Below are 24,065 nucleotides of genomic sequence, written 5' to 3'. Positions count from 1 at the left end.
TTGTTTTCATGTTGAACCGTCCTGTGTAACCAGTACAACCAGATCTTAGAACACGGTCAAAACACTGACAGGAAAGTGTTGAGAGGGAACACTTGACAAGACGTAAACAACACGTTTCCAGCCTAGTCTTCACAACAATAAAAGGTTAATAAACATTATGGACTGAGGAAATAAAAAGTATCATTAAGCCATCTTTACAGACATGAATATAAATAAAAAGCATTCCTTCAACAGTCTTTCAGGTAAAAAAAAGACTAATTTCCCTTCAATCAAACAAACTAAAATACAGGTCTACAATCAGAATCCCACTAGAGTGCAGGATAACCAAAATATACCATGAAAAGTCAATCTGGGAATCCACATTACTTAATTTAACCCAAATAAGACCAGCATGCACTTCTTTTAAAACCTACAGGTTTATCTCATGAAATACATAAAGCTCACCCTAAAAAATGTAATAAAATAAATCAAAAGAAATAAGAAAATCAATACAATTTTAGGAACATTAAAATAGTTTGGATTGTGACTTTTTCATGATAATTAAATACATTTAACCCCAAATTCTCATTACCATAATGCATATGGACATTTTTCTCAATAATTCCCATTAGCGTAATACATTTCTGTAAAAATACAGTAAAATAATTTAAATCTGCACATATTAAAAGCAAAAAAAAATAATAATTACACAGTATACTACCATGATGTGCATTATACATAATTATCTGTGTTGTGTAATGTGAATTGGGGTAAATGCAAATAAATCACAATGTAAAAATGTTTTTATAATATTTTTAATTTATTAATAAAAATGTTTTTTAATTTAAATGAAATTTTAATTTCACTATAGCCCCTTTCACACTGCCATTCCGGCACATACACGGGTAAAGTGTTCCAGCAATTGTTCCCGGGTCGGTAGATTTTGCACTTTCACACTGCCAGTGATTACCCAGGATATGTGCGTGCTTTCACACACAACCCGTAAAGATCCCGTAACGACACGTGACATCAGGGCGTGACGAATAATGTACGAGTTGAAAACGTTAGGCACGTTATACTTTCACTGAAGCAAGCGAACGATCTCGGCGTCAGCGCGGAAAGTGAGGAACTAACTGATCTCTGCTTCATTACAGTTTGCACATATTTTTTCGTCGCGAACGTTGATCTTCTTCAAAACTTCAAAACAGCCGGTAAAAGAGTCGCGCGATAACGCCATTAGATCTGGCTTTTGTTCACACAGCGCTCGTCCCGGGTCGAACCCGGTAATGTTAATAGGTCGGGTTCAATGCCGGAATCAATCCCGGGACGTGGTTGCTTTCACACAGAAGGCGACCCGGCAATGTTCCGGCAATATGCCGGGTCCGACGTGCAGTGTGAAAGGGGCTTATGAGGTGCAATATGACCCCAAAACTCCAATAAGACATGCTCTTTGACAGGTTTCATGAGATAAACCCAAGCAGGACTTATAAACAGTTCAGCTCATAAGTACACATTGAATTCAGTTATTATTTCTTGTGGAATTCTATTTAAACCAATCAAAGAGACACTATGTCTGGGGTGTAACACTATAGACTTACACTTATCTCAGTACGTCTATCTGAATGAGGAAACCCTGGCTTCCTTCCAATGAGTGAGACAGGTTCTTTCCACATTAGTTTAACTATTAAAATTTTGGCTGAATTAATATGGCAGTGAAGTAAGGAAACCACCTACATCCTCCAAATGAAATCCCTGTAATACATTGTATGAAATGTTTAGAGTTTAAAACCAGTCTATCCAAATGAGCACACAGAGAAATGAACTGGAGTGACAATGTTTTCCACTTGTGGCTAGTGTGGGTCAGGTTGTAGTGACAAGTGAGCAGAGGTTTGGCTGGCATAAATAAAAGGCATGATGCATAGATATGAATACTCATGACATTTTCCCAATCTGGATTTTCTTCCAGGCTTCAGAGGCTGTGAATATGCAGGAGTCAATGATGCCGGCCACTGTGAATGTCCCGCCGATGATAGCGCAAATCTGACGGAGACAGAGTCAATATATACATTTATATATATAGTACAGTACAGACCGAAAGTTTGGACACACTTTCTCATTCAAAGGGTTTTCTTTATTTTCATGACTATGAAAATCGTAGAGTCACACTGAAGGCATCAAGGGCTATTTGAGCAAGAAGGAGAGTGATGGGGTGCTGCGCCAGATGACCTGGCCTCCACAGTCACCGGACCTGAACCCAATCGAGATGGTTTAGGGGTGAGCTGGACTGCAGACAGAAGGCAAAAGGGCCAACAAGTGCTAAGCATCTCTCGGGGAACTCCTTCAAGACTGTTGGAAGACCATTTCAGGTGACTACCTCTTGAAGCTCATCAAGAGAATGCCAAGAGTGTGCAAAGCAGTAATCAAAGCAAAAGGTGGCTACTTTGAAGAACCTACAATATGACATTTTCAGTTGTTTCACACTTTTTTGTTATGTATATAATTCCATATATAATTCCACATGTGTTAATTCATAGTTTTGATGCCTTCAGTGTGAATCTACAATTTTCATAGTCATGAAAATAAAGAAAACTCCTTGAATGAGAAGGTGTGTCCAAACTTTTGGTCTGTACTGTATATATATATATATCATTAGAGAGAGAGAGAGAGAGAGAGAGAGAGAGAGTCAGCTATACACATAGAGAGTAACTCACAGTAGTGATGAAGCGGTAGAAGGGCTGTCTCCTCTCTGTGTATTTCACTGTGATTGGACTCAGGTCATAGCGAAACCATATCGCCGGGATGATGCGTCCAGTATGGCTATACGCCACATACTCCTAGGGAAAAAGGTAAAATTTAAAATTTTTGGTCACACTTTAGTTTGGGAACCAATTCTCACTATTAATTAACTGTTAATTAATATGAATAAACTCCTAATTTGTTGCTTATTAATAGTTAGTAAGGTACTGGACAGGATTAATGGATCTAGAATATGGTCATGCAGAATAAGGCATTAATATGTGCTTTAGAAGTACTAATAAACAGCCAGTATGCAACTAGGCAACAGTGAGAATTGGTCCCTGAACTAAAGTGTTACCAAACTTTTTCCATTTTCATGCGTAATCAAACATCAACTCTTTGACGTTACAATGATATATAATTGAATTAGTAAATAATCACACATTCCCACTCAGTGTGTACTCTCAAAATGTAAGTACTGTTGCACTACGCCTAACCTCAAACCACTCCTAAAGCAAAATACACATTCTAGATTTTGTATTTATATTTTCTTTTGTAGGCTCGTTATATATTGTAAGTAGCAGCCATGAAAAACATTTTAATAGTTTTAAAAAACAATTACACATGCAAAGGGTGAAAATGGTGTATTATTGCTTGGACAACATAAATGCATAGTAGTAGTAGTAGTAGATTTATTCACAAATACCATTACCAGCAAATTCTATAATACAGTTAAGATGAGGTTCAAAAAAAGTTTTGTACAATAAGAGTAGGGCAGACAGCGGAAGAATTGTCTGATCTTATAAAACAGGCCAACATACTTTGACAGTTTGTTTACAAGATGATCAATATGACATTTAAAGGTAAGAGATTCGTCAATGAGGACCCCCAGGAATTTAGCAGAATGCACTCTTTTTATCATTTGGTCATTAATTTTAATCAAGCAGTGGTCAGTGGTTTTAAATATTTTTTTCTTGGTCGATTTGAATATAATGAAATTTGTTTTGCTTACATTTAATGATAGTTTATTACATTTAAACCAAGAATCAACTTTGATTAATTCTAAATTGACTATATCTTTTAAAATAATAGGGTTATTGTGTGATGTAAACAGATTTGTGTCATCTGCAAAGGTGATTTTATGAAATAATGTTGATGAGTTTACAAAATCATTTATATATAAAATAAATAAGAGTGGCCCTAAAATAGAGCCCTGGGGGACCCCATAGATAATGGGCTTACAAGTAGAATTATGATCATTGACATGGACATACTGTTCCCTCTCAGATAGATAACTTCTAAACCATTCAAGTGCTAAACCTCTGATACCATAGTGTTGTAGTTTATACAATAAGATATCAAAATCAATGGTATCAAAGGCTTTTGATAGGTCCAAGAAAATACCAATGCCACATTTTCCCTCTTCAATACAGTCATTAATTTGTTCAATTAGGTCTAGTATTGCCATACAGGTTGTGCTCTTTTTTCTGAAACCATATTGAGAGGAAACAAGAATATCTATTTTTTTTTATTTTATTTTTATATATTTATTTTTATATGAAATATATTTCTCTTTATTTAAACTAGAAGGATTTTTCATGTAGATTTTGTAAAGCCTACTCTTATATTTAATAGATTTCAAAATTCCCTTTGTAATCCAAGGGTTCTGGAGAGTAGTGCTGCATTTGACAGTCTTCTCAGGAATTGTATCCTTGATAGAGTCTTGAATGATCTTTAGCAGATTGTCATATGCAACATTAGGAGTCGCACTATCATAGACAGAAGCCCACGACTTGGCATGTAAGTTAACAGTTAGATGCTGTAAGGTTTTCTGATTAAGGATTTTAGATTTCATTTTAGAGAGTCGAAGAGAGACTGATTTGCCAGAGCCAAAAAATATTGCAATTGGAAAATGATCTGTGATGTCAACCTGTACGACTCCTGTCTCCAGCTTGATGTTTTGAATATTAGTAATGATATTGTCAATAATACTTTTGGAAGTAGGTGTTACTTACTCTGGTAAATCTATCAATGGTGGGGAAAAAAGAGGAGGAATGCAATGTGTTCATGAAGTCATATTTTGCCCCATCTTCCTTAGAAATATCAATGTTGTAGTCACCAAGAAGTATACAGTCTTTTTTTTTGGTTATTCAGTTTATGTAATAGATCTTCCAGTTTACAATAAAAGGTGTCAAGGGCAGAGTCTGGTGGGCGATAAATTATACCGACGATAAATGTTTTATTATAATTTTTAATCTCAATGAATAAGGACTCACAGAGATCATCCTCCAAATAAAAATCACAGATATTCATTTGGAAGCTACTTTTAACATAAAGGCAGACCCCTCCACCTGATCTATTTGGTCTGTTCTTAATGTGTAGACTATATCCATCAAGGTCAAGCAAATCGGTATTTGAAAAATCATTGAGCCAGGTTTCACTACATCCAATAACATCAAAATGACAACTTGAATTAGATAGTAGAGAAAACAAAATCAGAGTGATGTTTGTTTAGGCTTCTGATGTTTAAATGTAACAGTGAATAATTATATATGTCATTTAATTGTTTTAAGTTATCAAGGTCAAAAACATTACACGTAGTATTGCCATTCATATCAATACAGTGCTGAGAATCTCCAACAATATTGAAATCATCAGAACCCATAGTATTTACAGTACAAATTGATCATGGAATTTTCTGGGATTACATTAAGACATTGCCATGGCGATAGTCGCGAATACGCTCGGAGCAACCAAACACACACACATACACAACACACACGCACACAACAATATTCTAGTACCATTGAGTAAACTATTTGTACCACGCTGCAGTCATCCGCGCCATCTCGCAAAGAAAGAAAGAAAAGTTTAGGTTTGGGTTGGTTTTACTTCATATTACTTATTATAAATATAATTGTTTTTTTGTTAGTTTAAAATAAAACCTAACATTTTTTTCTAAAAATACAGAAACAATAAAATGTATAGAAAACCCACATGAAAAGAGAGAAAATTTTTAAGTAGCCTAATTGAGTGAGGATAAAACACTGATATTTCTATTTTTAAATCCCCAGTTTAGAACAACCAATGACAGCCATTTAAAAGCAACACATATAATCAGAATGAATTTGAACACTGCTGACAATTACTCAAACAATTATACGTTTATGAACATCAAATCGGATACTGCTGAACATTCTTTCAGGTAATGACTTTGTTTCACATCTGAAGTTTCCCAGAGCCTCGCAGGGTCAAAGTTTTGACACTACACTCATACTTTAAGTACTTTTACACCCTCTGAATAAGAACAACCTGACTACACATTAACTCACAGCACATGGCTCTCTGGTGTCACACACACACACACACACACACACACACAACGCCGCCAGCTGTCACTGCAAATGTCCCCTGAAGTGTCTTTAGAGGTTATAAATGGTGGATGGTACTTAATAATAGAGAGACATAATTCATTCAGCATCTGTGGTAAACAGGCTGATTTAGAAGCCATCAGGTAATCACATTCATTTAGAAGAGCTTCTCAGTAACGTGGATGTGTGTGGCTCAGATTACCTTGTTTGCCACAGTGTACTGGTAGGAAAATCTCTGCTTCCCTCCCAGGTCCTCGTAAACTGTAGGGACGATCTTGAGAATGTAATCGTGAGAAGCTAAAGCTGAAGAAAAAGAAACACATGGCTTCATTTCTCCAGAAATTACATACAGATTCAGAAGAACAGACAGGATGGTAGCTTATTTCATTTGAGTGACGTTGTTCTTTCTCTCGTTACTGTGATCTATTTATGTGTAATACAATCTGTGACATGTGTTCGGTTGGATGCTCATAAGCACTGCACTTTGAGTCGACAAACAGACAAGCGCAAGCAGTGTGTGCAGCAATTACAGTCTTGCTCATACAAACTCCTACAGTAACTCAAAGTATTACATTTTGTTACATGTTACTTCTCTCGTCCTATGGACGTGTGATTCTTAGGACCACCTTGGGCAAGGGATTTGATAAATGTTTTGGCACTACAATTAAGGTCTTTTCACTCCAAGGATGGACTTTAACTATAAAGTTATAATCATGGTTCAATTTCTTTGAGAATGTTAAAGTAAACACAGAGGAACAATACAGTTTGAATGACTTCCAGAGCATATTTATTCCCAGCTGATGAATAATAAAAACCTTACTAGCCAATTAGAATCCACTTGACTTTAAAAAGGATGCCACATAGAAGATCTTTTTCCATTTATACAAAGTCATGGGGGTCTGCAGGGGTCCTCTATGTGATGTAATTTCCTTTAGGTTTTTTCTACATATTGGTTGCACCACATGACTTTTATTTGGTAGATAAAAATATTTCAAATATCACCAAGCAGAGAAGCAGTTCTGTTACAGTATTTTTCATAAACAATAATAATAAACGAGTATGGTAACACTTTACAATTAAGGTTTTATTTGTTAACATTAGTTAACTACATTAGTTGACATAAAATAACAATGGAAATACTTCTAAAGCATTTAATATTATTAGGAAATGTTAATCTCCAAAATATCTGTATCTGTTAATAATATTTAATGGACCTGGCCTAACATGAACTAATGAACAGTTGTATTTTTAGAATTATATATCGCATATTTAATGTTACCAATTATTAATAAGTACTTTAATGAATGTATTGTGAGATGCTGTTGTGGGAATGTAATGCACTTGTTAGTTATGGTTATTAAATGCATTAACTAACAATTTTGAACAAAATGTTTACATATCTATATATACACAAAAATGCCTTTGCTTTCCTTACGTACGCTATATTTCTATAGAGTAAGCATCTAGAAAGCTCACAAAAAGACATACCATTGGACTGAAGTCTGTTGGCTCCACCTAATGCATTAAAAGCCCCCTGGACATGCTGCACCTGCAATTGAATGATATGATATATGATTTTTACATGTTTCTTTTACATTGTAATTCTTATTGACTGCATGTGGACGACCCAACCTGAAGCTTCTCCCCGAAGGCGAGTTTGTGGATGATGTGGGTCATATCAGGGCTCTGAGGCTGAGCAGTCGCACTGTGTGTTGACACATGAAAGTTTCCTGGAACCTACAGAAAACCAAGTCAACACCATTATCATACAGGCAAACACATCAGATGGTACAATGTCCATTCACTTGAGAGAAGGCCTTTCATATGAAGACAATAATAGTTAGCCCTTCAGGTAGCACTCTTATGACACTTCTTATAGCTTCTAGTTTATGATAAGAAGTTCCACAAGAAACATTCAGCAAGTAGAAAAAGTATGCCACTGACGTCAAGCATCTCTTACTTTATTAATACTGAACTCCCCTTCAAAGCGGCACCCGTGACCGTTGTTTAGAGGCACTTTCATTGAATTCTCTATGTGGCCCACTTCATGCCGCCCCATCTCATCCTGGATGTCCAAACCCACCACTGTGTACATACAAATATATACACACAACTGAAAGTTACAGACACAGGGCTTGAAACACTTTCATTTATATTGTACTTTTACAATAACAATAAAAAAATAAAAACCTTTCTCAACTATTCTTGGTGTTTTTGGAGCTTGATAGAGTAACAGGCCAAGTCATTTTTGGTGAACTTAAACATCTTCATACATATGCAGCAAGTTCAAGAGTTCAGTAGAATCATTACACACAACTGTTTATTTGACCTTTCACAGCTAAGAAATAAAAAACCTCAGTAACCGATCTTCTGACAGCGGTGTATCCTAACAGCATGCTGTCACATTGCCCAATGCTATTTTAAGACTGCATTCCTAAATGGACGAGGACGCAACACTGACTCTTTACCCCTATAATGACTATAATTTCTATTTATGATCTCAAATGTACAAAAATAAAGGCCAGCCAGAAAATGAAAGACTGAATGATACCATTAAACACTTCCAGAGTGTTTGACTGTTTCCACTGAGCTAAACTGCTGACGTTGCTCTGGTTTCTCATTACTGATTGGACAAATAAAGCCTTAAACCACAACATTTTTTTTTGTTGTTGTTGTTTTTGGAGATTAGATTCCAGTAAACTTTGAACACGAAATCTCCACTCATTAAATAGCAAATGTGTGAATGGACACATTTAATTGCCTTTTTAAGTGCGATGTGTGCCCAGAATACTAAAGTTCTTGCAACATTTTCTTAGTGCAAAAAGGAAAAAACATCCACATTTTCCACAACGTGTCAAAAAGTTATGTTGCAACTTAAATGTGGAACAATGTGTATGCTTTCAAAAATTAAAACTAATTTAGCATGGTAAGAGTAAAATCATGGAAAGACCACGTTCTTTTGTATAAAAAAAAATTAAAAAAGTATATAACATATATAAATAAATCAAATAATAATAATAATAATAATAATACAAATAATTTTCCAAGGATAACATGATATGGCATGTTATATATATATATATATACACACACATACACACACACACACACACACACACTAAAAAGCCCATTGACTTGCATTGAAGAAATGACTTAAGTCATATGTAGAGGTCAGAATTTCAGAGAGGCTTATATCTGACTTCAGAAGGCCAGCATTAACCACCTAGCAACCAACCGCAACACCTTAGAAACCACTCAAGGATACATTATGTGCATATAAATCCACCCTAAACACCTTAGCATCATGGGAGCGAATTCTTATGGGAAACTTGTGATCTTATGAAAAGGTAAAACGACGTCTTCTTGTGCTTCCAATCTTTGTTTGAAAACAGTACATTAAATGAGGTCACTATTGAGATCACAGTGAGGCTTGTCTCCATGACTCATAACAAAATCAGAAAATCTTGGGTTTCAGTCAGAAGTGGCTCGTTTAAAAGAAAACACGTGTTCCATAACAGGCATAACCTCTATTAGACTTTATAGACGTTTCTCAGAACATAGCTTGGGCTCTGTGTAATGTGTGTGAGACGGACAGATGCACATGTCTTTGGAAACATTTGAGGATCTGCCCGAAAACATCAGAGGTGACCACAATTCCTCTGAGGGTACTGACATTTATACACTAACACAATCTTTAAGTCACTTTCCAAATAAATTTCAACATATTTCTTCAATTTGGTCAAAAAACAGCAAGGGGCTTTGGTTATGCTAGATAAAACTCATCACTGGACCCGTCGTTCTATGATCCTAATTAGTGCTTGGTGACGCATCTAAAAATCTCAATATTTGTATCAATTTATTGAGATTCACATTCACATTCAAAATATTTAATAGCTATTCATCTATCTAAAACACAGTAAAAATCTGCATATAATCAATAAACACTCTTCACTAAATACATAAGGAAGAATATTTAACCATTTTTCAGTCAATTTTTCCTAATTTTATCTCACTAGCAAAGTTATCTGACACGTTGCCCAGCCTTAATCTAAATAACTAGTGATCAAAATTGTGGCTTAATAGTTGATGACTAGTTAAATAGAGCATGTGACTGAATCACTTACGCAAACATGACATATCAGGTATTATTTGGCAAATTGTTATGCAAAGCATCACCAAATATGAAACAGTATTCCCCATACGCTTGCTCACGTATGACTATTCATTTCCCGTTTGACTGACGAATAGATCTATCCTGATTCTTCTGTGAGAAAGACAACACAATATTTCTCAAACGGAGTCTTTCAGTGATGTTAAACTGTGTGGGAGATGGTTCCCATCACAATGTACATCAGGAGCTCTGCTAAATGAATTAAGATCCCATACTAACAGTAATGTCACTGCTAACACACACAGCATGTCAACAAAGGATGATGTGATACACAAGTGGTAAGAGTGTTTATGTGTTTTATGTATATACTCACAATCACAGTGTAAGTTTGGCAAACTGATGTTTACACTCACATCTATCTTCCCCCCACTGTCCTTATCGGGGTCATCCACATACAATTCATTTACTCTGTAAACACACAAATACATTAAATATAGTACCTACAAACATAAGTCATCTGTAAAGGTAACTGTAAGTATGCAAGCCTTACAGTAAAATAACCAGAGGTGGGTAGTAACGAGTTACATTTACTTTGTTACATTTACTTGAGTATTTTTGGGGAAACTAATACTTTTTGGAGTATATTTAAAGATGGGTACTTTTACTCGAGTAAATTTTTGGGGAAAAATCTGTACTTTTACTTCGTTACTGTGGGCGACGCTCCTCTCGTTACTTTATCTTAATGCAATAAATGTTATGAATGCTTCAGTTTATTCCGTCTACTTTTCTCTGGACAATGAGTGATGCTCGTTCGCTAATGATTCATTCTTTTGAGTCAATTCTGTTTAAAGGCTTGATCAAACCAATTGGCAAACGAGTGAATTGGTTCATGAATCAGTTTGAATGAGTCGTTCAGTTCCCTGCCGCACGCGCTGAGCGTCTGAAGCGGTTCACGTCACTCAGAGTTGTAACGTATAAGAACATCAGCAGCGTTGAAAACGTGGCTATGGAACTGCACTGAATTGAAAGCAAATCTGCAAAGGCTATTATTTGTTTGCGATGGAGATCCTTATTAGATGAACACCGCGTGTGCTGTCTACTGTTTAACAGGTAATAACTTGGGCTACATTCGATTACAGTACACGATACCACTGTGACATTAGTTTGTTGTACGTGTGGCTTATAACAGAGGGGAGTCAAGTTGAATGCAGCTTCCAAAAGACAAAAAATAGCCGATTAAGATTTTATTAATTTTAATACAATCACACCGGTGCGAGTACGTTCAGCAAGTCATATCATCAGCTGCTAAATTCAGATCTGTGATCGCTGGCTGGCGGTGAGCCAGAGATAGATGCGTTTTTACAGCGCTGCGCATTATAACAAATCACACATGATTCTTTTGAGCTTATTAAAGCATTGGCCAATCAGAGGCGTTCAGATGAGTCATCGCTAAAATGCCGGTGCTTCCTTCACTCGCTCACTGACTGAATACCTCTTTCTGGCGAATTCTCTCGTCAGAAACAATAAAGTGCAGATGTGTGTACGAATCTATAATTAAGATATTGATTTCACAGTGTTAACAGTTTCAGTGATTTTAATGGGAGTTTCTGAGAGTGATTGAAATCTAGACTGTCAGTGAAAATGATCTTTAATAATGTAAATGTTATTTGCTCTCTTTCTGAACAATGAAAGATTAGTAGCAGTTTTTATATCACACTTTCAATGTTAAATTCACATTTAATATAAAGTCAGTCGTATTAAAAATATGTTATGGCATGACACCTATATCTGTTACTTAAGTAAACAGACAGGGTTTTATAATAAATTACATAAATTGGAGTAAAGGCTGATGAAATATATTCATTTATATACATTTTATCTATATATCTAAATAAAAATAGGCTCAGTATATATGACCCAAAGTAACTAGTAACTAACTACCTAGTAGATTTTTTATCCGATACTCTTTTACTCTTACTCAAGTAACTATTCAGACTAGTACTTTTACTTGAGTAAATATTTCTAGAAGTACTTTTACTTGAGTACAGTTTTTGGGTACTCTACCCAAAAACTCTGAAAATAACAAAACTGCAGTGAGTGCAATGTTCGTTTCCTCACTTCCCCTGGTGAACACTTGAAAGCAGTTGACAAACAGGCACTAATGTCTACGTCCTGTGTGAAACTGATCTGTCACTAAAGTTACAACAGTGTGATGGCATTCAGGTCATAAAGTCATGCATCTTAAGGTGCTGATAAAAATACCTTAAATAACCATTTTCAAAAAAACATACTAACTCTAAAAAATTTCATATGTTCTAACCATCACACTAAAATTAATGTACACTAATATCCTTTTGGATTAAAAAACATTCTGACCTGTTCTTGAGGTTTTGTGAAACCATCGTCAGATTTTAAACGACTTTTTTGATTGTAATCCCCACCCCCAAAATAAAATAATATAAATAAAATACAATTCATTTTAATTCAGAAATTAAAAACCATTCATCATAACATGCTTGTATGCAAGTCTGTCTGTGTAAATTGTATTTATATATCAGGACCCCCCCCCCCCCCCCCCCCAAAAAAATTTAATTATGTAATAGAAATTTTTAATTGGTGTCTTTATGGGAACAACATTCATACATACATTTCTGTAGCGATGAATCCCGTCAGCTCTGAGAGAAAGAGGAACAACATGAAGAAGCAGCAGCATACGGAAACTGACGGGATAAGAAAAGGCCAAGAAAACAACAGTGAGCGGTTTGTATAACAAGACTAGCTATATTATGTGAAGATGTTTTTAAAGTAACATTTTAAGTCAGGGTTTGCTGAAAGTAACGAATTTTCAGAAATGTTCTTTGTTGTTAGCATTGATGTCATTTCTCAAAATGATGTATCCCCATAATAATAATTACAACGTCAAGTGTATATAAGAGTCAAAGCGGCATTACATAAGGGTGTTCAACAGCCGAATAAATGTGCATGGCTTTATTGCTCTGGTTAGTGTAATCGTTACCAAGTTCAACATGTGACCAAATGAGTCAAACTTGAAAGCTGACTGCAGAAGCAAGTGCATATTTACATGGAGACAATCTCCAGTGATCTGTGGTCACATGACTTTGTGGCTGACACGTCATACTCTGACTCTGGTTTGTTCCAGCTTACTCAAGCTAATGTTTAGCTACAACACAAACAATAAGGCGTGTCGCTATGACACACAGCTCACTGATTCAGGTCCCACTTTAATGAAGATAATACTGGGAAAGAATTATTAACACTTTGATGATATTATTATTACTTGAGTTGATTCAATCAGACTGATGACGTTATCTTCTTTAAAAACAGAATGGATTAAATCATACAAATGATGCTATATTCACTGATTTAGCTTATTGTCTTTTTCCCTTCCCTTTTTTTTTTATATCTATCTTTTTGTCAACTCTACAGAATGGCAGAAAAGTTGATTAAATGAAAAGTTTCATTAGCAGTACAGAAAAGCTTTAAAAATTAGATTTATTGATTTTTTTCTGTCCAGTTTCCATATTGTTAACTATACAGAAAAGCTTTAAAGGTCCATAAAATCAAACAGATCCTGTCTTATCTTAGTAGATGATCATTTAGAAAAGATCTTAAAGGGATGGTTCACCTAAAAATGAAAATTCTGTCATCATTTATTTAACCTCATGTTGTTCCAAACCTGTATGAGTTTCTTTCTTCTTCTGAACACACAGAAAAAGAATATTTGAAATGAATGTGGGTAACCAATCAGTTTTGGGTCCTTAATTAATAGTGTGTATACAGTATATAAACATATACATATTTATATTATTAAACACACACATATACATACAAAAAGTTTTTTTTAGTTTTTTTTTTTCTATGGAGGTCAATGTCTACTGTTCATTACCAGCATTCTTACAAATATTCTCTTTTGCGTTCAAGAGAAGAAAGAAACTCATACAGGTTTGGAAAAACTTAAGTAAATGATGACCGAATTTTCATTTTTGGGTGAACTATTCCTTTAACACAACTACCCTTCCTACAAAAAGCCAACAAACAACTAGAGATATTTACATTGGGTACTTGAGAGCGTCATCACAGAAGCGGTTAATATTTAAATAATATAAATATTTAGGTTGAGTTTAGGGTTGGTCTACACAGGTTTAAGCAAACATGACTAAACATTAAGTAATTCACTTGAGACCAAAACAACAATGGACAGAGCCACAGGAATGAGTGTAGAATGACATGCATCATATCATCATGAGTCAAACGGTAACATCTAGTGTTACACACATCCATCCTTCCAAATCAGGAGGATACGATGAGCCATACTCAGTTAGCATCAGACTCCGCAAATTGCTTTGGAAAAAAATACAGCTGTGGATCAAAGGAGGAATGTTGATGTAATCACACAAAAAGGAAGCTCACAAATAAAGCAGCAGAGTAGCAACAGGCTGTAAAAGCCAGTGCCAGATTGGATTGGATTGGATTGAAATTAACAAAAACACTGGCACTCACTGAAAGCTCCAGTATACGTGGGCTGGGTAAGATCTTTGGGCACTTTCCTGTAGATATCGAACCTGGAAGGAAAATAGAGAGAAAAAAGAAAGGTAAACATTGCAGACCTCTGGGAAGAGTTCATGTGAAAGCACATTGTGTTCCCAGTGTAGTGAAAGGCATTACAGAGGACTTCAGGAATGTCCATGAAACACCGGCCCAGACGCAACAGTCTAAAGCACCCCCGCTTCTTGAGTTACACCTCTTCCTCTGCATTCCTGCTTTATAATCACAACCTTCTTAACCAACACATTTCTTCACACAACAGTGTGGCTGAGGTCAGAGCAAAGGCTGTCAGCACTGAATAAACACACATCAATCTCTGTGTCCAGAGTGAATGTCAGGAAAGGCAAACAATAAACATTTCAAAACTACATACCGAAAAAATAATGGCTTAAAAAGGGCCCTTCAGGCTACACTTCATGTCAAAATAGATATATATTTTTTAAATGAGATACATTTATTTGTTTTTCGCTGCATTACTGCCACTTGATTTTTTTCCCCTTTAACTTGTTTAGCCTGAAACATGTGAAATACAGTACCGGTCAAAAGGTTGGGATCAGTAAGACTTCTAATGTTTTTTAAAGAAGTCTCTTATGCTCAACAAGGCTGCATTTATTTGATCAAACATACAGAAGAAAAAAAAAAGTAATATTGCTAAATGTTATTACAATATAAAATAATGGTTTCTATTTTGATATACTTTAAAATATAATTTATTTCTGTGATGCAAAGCTGAATTTCCATCAGTCGTTACTACAGTAAAGCGTCACATGATTCTTCAGAAATCATTCTAATATGCTGATTTATTATTAGAATTATCACTGTTGGCAACAGTTGTGCTGGCTAATATTTTTTGGGAACCTGTGATACTTTTTTCAGGATTCTTTGATGAATAAAGTTAAAAAGAGCAGCATTTATTCAAAATATAAATCTTTTCTAACAATGATAAATCTTTGCTATCACTTCTTAAATATTTAACACATCCTTGCGGAATAAAAGTTTGAAGTTCTTTTACTGACCCCAAACTTTTGAACTTTAAAGTATGTTGTTAGAAAAGCTTTCTTTTTATTCATCAAAGAACCCTGAAAAAATGTATCCAAAAAAATAAAGCAGCACAGCAGTTTTCAACACTGATAATAAATCAGCATATTAGAATGATTTCTGAAGATCACGTGACACTGAAGACTGGAATAAATAAAAGGAATACATTACATTATACAGTAAATTTTTTCCCCTGTATTTTTGATCAAATAAATGTAGCCTTGATGAGCAGAAGAAACTCCTGTAAAAACTTTTTTTTTAATCATTCTGATCCCAAACTTTTGACCGGAACTGTACAAACCAAAAAAGACAAAATAATTACAAATATGAATATCTCATTTATTTGTAATACATTTTGCTACTTTAAAGAATATATATAATTTTTTAATTATGTTTACATATTTTGTTTAGGAAAACAAGACAAAGATGAATGTTGAGTCTCACTAAGAAACAAATCAAGGTGAAATTTCAGGGATTATAAGAAGGCTGTCACTTTTAGTTCGAAAATCGACTGCACAATCGATCGGACCAACCAAAAAAAGTTTCAAAATGAAAATAGGGAATCGACTTTAACCAAATATGTACACTATTAATTTTAAAACAATTACACAATTAAAAAATATAGATGTAACAAACCTGACAAACAAGCAGAAAAAGAAAATAAAGAATTCCAAAATTGCAGTATGCCTTGCGAAAGCTAGACAGAAAATACCAGCAATTTTACGCGCCTATAAGACCCAGTGACGTCGAGCGCGACCTCTCTGCGTTCACACCAAACGCGAATTGAGCGTCTGGCGCAAATGATTTCAATGTTAAGTCAATGTAAAGATGCGTTTACACGCGTCTGGAGGTCTCGCGGCGCGGTAGTCGCGAATTCGCCTCATTCGTTTTGTTTCATTGACTTTTGTTATGGCAGCCGTCCCCTCTGCATATATATTTTTTTGAGAATGTTGCACTCCTGTTGCTGTGTGTTATTCTGCACGAAACTTCATGCCAATAAATAGGAAATATTGCTGACTTGTGCGTTTCCAGCGCTCTCTTTACGTTCGTCCATTATTTGACGTTGAAAAGGGAAGCGTCTTTTTTTTTTTAGACATAGAAAATCGATTTTACAGTCGATTCAATGAACACTTATGTCTTAAAAATTGAAAATGATTTTTTCACAAAAGTGACAGCCCTAATTATAAGGAAACCAATAAGTGATTATTTGGGATTTTTTGCAGTTGACCAAATTAACTGCACAGTACATTTACAGTACATTATACTTAATTCTTCAGGTAAGATGCATCTCCCCTGTACTGCACTGAAAAACATCTGCATTTGTCGTCAAAAGTAGACCAAGCACTAAGAATCCCTTAAAATCGAATGGCCTTCCTTTAAATAAAACACAGTAGATAACAAGAACATTGAAGCAATACATGGTATATGCAATTATATTAAATAACAAAGACAGTTACTTCACAACAAACTGTCAAAGTTATGCTTATTTATTAACAGACAAGAAAATACAATCCTCGGTTTGTTTAAAACAACACCAAGAAAGAAGTAAACTCTCCACAAAGTTCAAGCGTGATATCACACCCTTTAGGAATGTGTCCAATCCTTGACTTTTTAAGGAGCAAAACAACCCAGCTCGGAGTCTTGTGCCCTTTTTCGGCTTTGAAACCTTGACTACATCAGCACTCTGGTCCAACCCTTCACACCGCCTGCCCTCAAAAACACTTACATCTGAACATTTCTTGCAGTGAAATGACCCAAGCTTATGCAATGCTGGAGGGGGAGTCAGCCTGGCGTTTCTCTGCTATACCCCACCCCCCCACGACAGGAACCACATAGTTCACCGTGTTCTGACAGATCACAGTATATAGAAGGGAACCCCATTGTGTGAAACTCAGGAGAGGACATGCTGTTCCTAAACCTCTGACATCCCTCGTCGATGTCTTCATACTGTGTAAGACCCGATTTGGTAATGGAGACTGAAGAATATACAGTGGCCCCAAAGTAGATTTGATACCTTGATGGTAACACTTTAGAATAGGTAACACCTATAAGCTGCTTATTAGCATGCATATTACTAGAATATTAAACATGCATTAGTGCTAATTAAAAACATATTAATGCCTTATTCTACCTGACCTTATTCTACATCCCTAATCTTACCCAATACTTAAACCTAACAACTACCTTACGAACTATTAATAAGCAGCAAATTAAGAATGTATTGAGAGAAATCTCGTAGTTAATAGTTAACAAGTGTTACCTATTCTAAAGTGTTACTGATTTGATATTTTTGAGCCGAATGGGGGGGGGGGGGGGGCACAGTACTCATATTCAGTGTTAAAATGCTTTATGGAGCCGACCATACTCGTATGACTTTCTGTTATCAAACTGAAGAGCACTTTCATTAACTGTAGTTTAATATAAATCTGTCTGTGTTCACTCATTCAATTAACTTTCTGGACCAAATACCAATACAAATACCATGCACTATCATGAACATAATTGTATGAATTTTTACAAATTCAGACCGTGTAAAAGAGTTACATTTTCTCATGAGATCAGGTTGGATCAACTCAAGGACAGATATCACCACAACTGAAAACAGGGATTTTGAAAATGCAGAGAATTGTCTAAACTCAAACTAAAGCTAATGTCTAGTAAACCTTTCAGTCTATATGTTTATGCCTTTACTTGTTAAGCAGAAAATATGGAAACCAAGCAAAAACACACAAATGTGTTTTCAGTACACACACACACACACACACACACACACACACACACACACAAATGTGGATTAGGCAAAACAGACAACTTTCAGTGTGTTGCACAACAGGTGTACCATTTAGACGTTCCCCCGGGGCTGTTGAGGAGGATCTCTCAGATATTTCTTATTTCCTGAATTATAACTGCAACACTCACGGCCGCTCTGAGTCAAACATCAGCACACACTCAAGGGCTCGCATATTAACAGATACAAGACTGTGCCACAGTGACAAGGGAATGGTTTTATCTAATTATACTGTGCAACTGTTAGTTAAGAATATTTACACTGAATTATATATATATAGTGTAAGTCAAATCTTTGAAAACACATGGCTGAATTCACCATTTAACTGTCTTTTATCTTAAGGCTTCTGCTTAAAGCTTGAAATTAGTTTTGTAGACAAATATAAATCGTGCCAACATATGAATAAAAACTAAAACCGATAAAATTATGAAGAATTCTTAAAGGGATAGTTCACCCAAAAATGAAAATTATGTCATTAATAACTCACCCTCATGTTGTTCCAAACCCGTAAGACCTCCGTTATACGAGTCAGTCTATTGTTCGTTATCTGGCTTGGCTCAGTGTTCATCTTCAGTTCTCTCTTCACAGCAGTTCAGTCAGTGTACTGTTTGAGTAAATGAATTACTCCGGGATATTGGTTTGTTTGAACTCAGAGGGAGTGTCAGCCACATTAAAAAAGTTAGCAGCTTAAGTCATTTGTGGATTAATGCGTATTGTAGACGCGAACCGTTTAAAACGATTCAGTTCGATTTGGTGAACTGTTTCAAGATCCGGTTACATCGAATGATTCATTCGCAAACTGGATATCTTGAATGTGCTCACAACAGACATGGAAGAGAAGACAATGCTGAATAAAGTCGTAGTTTTTGCTATTTTTGGACCAAAATGTATTTTCGATGCTTCTAACTGAGCCTCTGATGTCACATGGACTACTTTGATGATGTTTTTCTTACCTTTCTGGACATGGACAGTAGACCGTACACACAGCTTCAATGGAGGGACTGAGAGCTCTCGGACTAAATCTAAAATATCTTAAACTGTGTCCCGAAGATGAACAGAGGTCTCACGGGTTTGGAACGACATGAGGGTGAGTTATTAATGACATGATTTTCATTTTTGGGTGAACTATCCCTTTAAATGGATGATGACGTTAGAGTGGAAAGTTAATGGCAGCAGCACATGTACAAATCTTACAATAAATCTACAATAAAATATATTTGAATTCAATCCCCACATTAAACTTTAATGATTTTCTCCATAACTGCAACATCAGATGTAGTATTATGGTTCGTTTGTCCTTAAGCAATATCACAGTGATGTACACAATGTGATGTGGTGAGCTTTTTTCATTATTTTTGTTGTCTATGAAAACAATTCCAAAGCAGGATCAATTATGGCCTTTATAGTAAACACAAAACAGTAAACATTCAAGTTCTGTTAACATTTAATAGAGCAACTAACTTTTATTTTTCCTTCTTTCTTTTATTAGATGGATGAAAAGCCACAATGAATTACTGTTAAAAATGATTTATGTTGTCAACCAAACATTAATCAATGAAATTTAAAGCCTATGAAAACAAATATAGTGAATGCATCTATATGTTTTATATTAAGTGCAAAAACAGTTTAAAATATATTACTTTCTAAAGCCAATAACAACAAACTGATTGCTTTTTATTTATAGTACAATTTTAAATCAATAAGTTCAAAATGATAATAAATACAAAAGCACAGACTATATGTTAACTGGCACAAGCAACACACACATTCACTCATCTGAATATAGAAATTATATTCAATTTATACTCAAATATATACAGTACAGACCAAAAGTTTGGACACACCTTCTCATTCAAAGAGTTTTTTCAACATGTATATTTTAGAATTATTGCAATTCTGTTCTATTATGCTCAGTCTGTTTTACATGTACACACATCAATGCTGAACTCTGTGAGGTTCACACATGCACTCGCGGATATAATTATGTAATTAGCAAATTTGTTGTTTATCGATTATTTTAAATTTTTTTGATTAGTTGTTGCTTTTGTAAAAGCCAGTTGTATAATTGTAAATTCAGTTGACTGGACTGAACTGTGATATAATAGTGTGTTCCACAACAGAGGGCTTATAAGTCTATTCTCAGGCAAACAGCACCATTCTCAGTGTGTTTTTAAAGAGGAAGTGATGTCTACTATATAAAGAGCCGCTTGGTTTTATTTCAGGCCTCTTTGGTACTTTCATTGGGGAATCAGATTGGTCTACAGATGAGCTAAAAGGAAGCTGGATTGGAAACAAGGAAACAAGGTTGTGTTGTCGCCTTAGCATAAGCAACCAACAACTGAATATTATAATGCAATAGCACAATGCCCACAGACCTATATTTGCACATTCTGTGTGTGACTTTCACCGTTAAAGCAATTCAAAGACAAAAATGCTGGACATTAAACACCTAAACAATTAATTTAACAATTAAATAATTTTTTCTCATGTCTCGATTGGAAAAAATATGTGACGTCAACAATTAGAGACAAATTGAGGTAAAACCAATCATTTGTTTGGGGTCAGTAAGAATTTTTTTTTTTTTTTTTACAAATTAACACTTTTATTCTGCAAGGATGCATTAACTGCTTTGGTCAGCAATAAATGATCAGTAAATTACAGCTTAAAACATTCACATAGAAAACAGTTCTTTTAAATTGTAAGATTAGTTCACAGAATTACAGTTTTTACTATTTTTCTGGATTCCGTCTGGATAACACCAGTCAGTGCCTAATGTGTCTCAGCAAATGTACAACTGTATTAAAATTATACAAGCCACCAACCTATTCAGTAACAGATTCAATGTAAATGACTATTCTTTCAATGTCTATTCCTTCATATACAATTCTTTGGTTTCCATATAGCAGCAGAACACATGATGAGATGCATATATGATGTCATTTGCACATGCTGTGGGCCCTGTTTTGTATTTGCATAGCTATGCAGTGTGACCAGTATGAGCAGGAATTTAGCACACAAAAGCAACCGTTCAAACATGTGGACGACTACGCAACATCATATTAAATGTAATGTCATGTGCAACACTGACATAATTCTTGCTTAGAACACATCTTGTGATGTGTCTTTTGATCACTAATTTAGGATTCTACTAAATAAGGAGACATGCATCAAGTGATAAATGCTGCATGTAGTTGCCAAAAGTCTACTGACAGCATCCTGCTCACTTTTTCATTAATATATATATATATATATATATATATATATATATATATATATATATATATATATATATATATATATTACAGAACATTCATACAAAAATAAAAAGAAAGAAATGGTTGTAAAAATGTTTTCACAATACAAGGTGGGCATTCTACTGTAGTTTACGGAATTACTAGTTGTTTTAAAACCTAGTGAGCTGCTAGACAGCAGTTTAGTGCATGACAGACGCATTCTACGCGTTCGTTAAAAATACAAGGTAGGTAACGTTAGCTCACTAGGTTTTGTATCTATGATCAGTGGTGGACGTGTTTGATTCATGCGCTAAAGAAAAACACAAGCCCACGACCAACTCGCTTCAAACTTCAACTCACCTCCGTACATCGAAAGTCATTGTGTCTGCACGAATAAACTCAATTCAAGCGTGTTTAAAGTTAAACAACACAACTATTGGAATACTCCAGATTTTTCCTTCAATCCTGCCGGCTGTTCAGACCGGATGTGACATCCACTTAGGACGCTTTGCACAATCCTATTGGTCGGAGGGGAGCGAGCAGCGTGATTCTGTTTCCGGTTAATAAATAGGATGTGGCATGCAAACTTAACGCGTTGCCTATAGTGATTAAGGTCCAAGTTCATTTTAGCTGCCTTTCCTTCCGTTTATGTGGTACAACAGTTTAAAGCTGTTTCTACAACAACTAACACTTATGTTGTGTTCTTCCTGTATCATAATGAGAACCTATTGGACTTCTGCTTAACTCGAATGAAATCTGATTTTCATTTAATAATAATAGTCTTAGCCTTAGATAATTAGTCAGTTTGCATTGCCATGTCTACATAAAACAAGTTATTTTTACAATTCATATGTAAGAACCTACTGCCGTGTTCTGTTACAACAAACTGTCTGTGAGCTGAAACTCAACAAGTTGTGCCATACAATATGACAGTGATTCATGAATCAACAGCAACTTCTCAAAAAGAACAGTAATGTGGGGTTAGGGTTATCCCAGAATTACACATTAAAGTCTTTCATTTAATTATTGGAAATAAACTCTAGTGTTCGAGTGATACATCTTACCTAAATTCGGAGGATTCACATTTAGGGTTCTTTACAGAGTTCTCACATAATGAATTATTTTTCCTTGTGTATTTTCTAAATATGTTATAGAAATCATTGAATATTGAAGAGCTGAACAAGTAAAAAGCAAACACACACACACACACACACACACACACAATATTAAAAGTTCCTTAGATATAACAGTGACTATGATAAAATTCTATCTTACCATTTTGTTAGACATTGTACATTTTTACCCAACTATATAGTAGTTGCGACTGAATGTTGTTGTGCACCATGGAGTGTGTTTCACTATGTCATATCTGGGTGCATTCTCGAAATTTCAGCTGTCAGACAACAATACAGAATCTGCAAAAATTACTATAAATGATTTATGGAAAAGAGGCAAAGGGACATGCAAAGTATTTTCCCAGGCCTAACCCAGAAGCACCTCTGTCCGTAAATGGTCTGTGATGACACTGTTATATTCTACTTGCTACACCAAGGAAATGCCTAATTTGTCATACTATTTCGCTTCCCTTTCTAACAAACAGAACATGCAAGTGTGTGTAATCTCTGGGATATATGTTTAAATGATTATATATGGTTCACCATAAGCCTGTTATTGAGATTTAATTCACAGAATTTGAAGTGCCTCTTTTTTTTTTTTTATAGCAGAGAGCAGGCTGATCTTAAATTTCAATGAAAATTCTTTGAATGTGCTTTTATAATTTTTAGATAGTAGATATAAATGTTTTACAAACAATTGTTTTTGTAAAGCATAAGTCAGGGTAAACATTTCCATATTTAAATGTTAGCATGAACAATGCTGTGCCAGTCTCATGCATGCAACAGTTTGTAACTCATGGATGCAGTACACAATGTTCTTCCTGGGGTATTACAGTCACATCTTGTGGCTTGCATTTTTCTGATGACTCATCTGTGTTTTTAATAGTAAAACTGTTTGCTTTTTCTGTTTGACAAATTATTTGTACAGAAATCCTCCACAAATCCTAATTTATTTAAGTATTAGAAATGCAGTGATGTCATGACTTGCAATTTTGCCACATAAAAAAAAATCGAATTTTTTGTGGAATATTATTTATGGAGAATGTCTAAACTGATCCACTGAACAAACTTGCAAACACTGCACACCAATTCCATAGTAACACATTTGCCCTCATTGCTATGAGGAAT

The 24,065-nt window shown here is 35.1% G+C and overlaps 1 protein-coding gene across 1 annotated transcript; it reads right to left on the bottom strand.

Annotated features, from left to right (window-relative positions):
- Positions 1-1,400: 1,400 nt before the first annotated feature.
- Positions 1,401-22,347, bottom strand: LOC132114017 (endoplasmic reticulum-Golgi intermediate compartment protein 1). The gene is made up of 10 exons (XM_059522128.1): positions 22,183-22,347; positions 14,719-14,780; positions 12,845-12,917; positions 10,571-10,665; positions 8,047-8,171; positions 7,719-7,823; positions 7,575-7,635; positions 6,289-6,389; positions 2,691-2,813; positions 1,401-2,019 (listed from the first exon to the last, which is right to left on the bottom strand). Exons 1-10 carry the CDS (start codon positions 22,200-22,202, stop codon positions 1,912-1,914), a joined length of 873 nt encoding a protein of 290 aa, XP_059378111.1. The 5' UTR covers positions 22,203-22,347; the 3' UTR covers positions 1,401-1,911.
- Between the last annotated feature and the right edge of the window lie 1,718 nt (positions 22,348-24,065).

The sequence above is a fragment of the Carassius carassius genome, chromosome 33 (assembly GCF_963082965.1).
Source record: "Carassius carassius chromosome 33, fCarCar2.1, whole genome shotgun sequence".
In the NCBI taxonomy this organism is placed as follows: Eukaryota; Metazoa; Chordata; class Actinopteri; order Cypriniformes; family Cyprinidae; genus Carassius; species Carassius carassius.
This window is presented reverse-complemented; position numbering and strand designations above follow the sequence as displayed.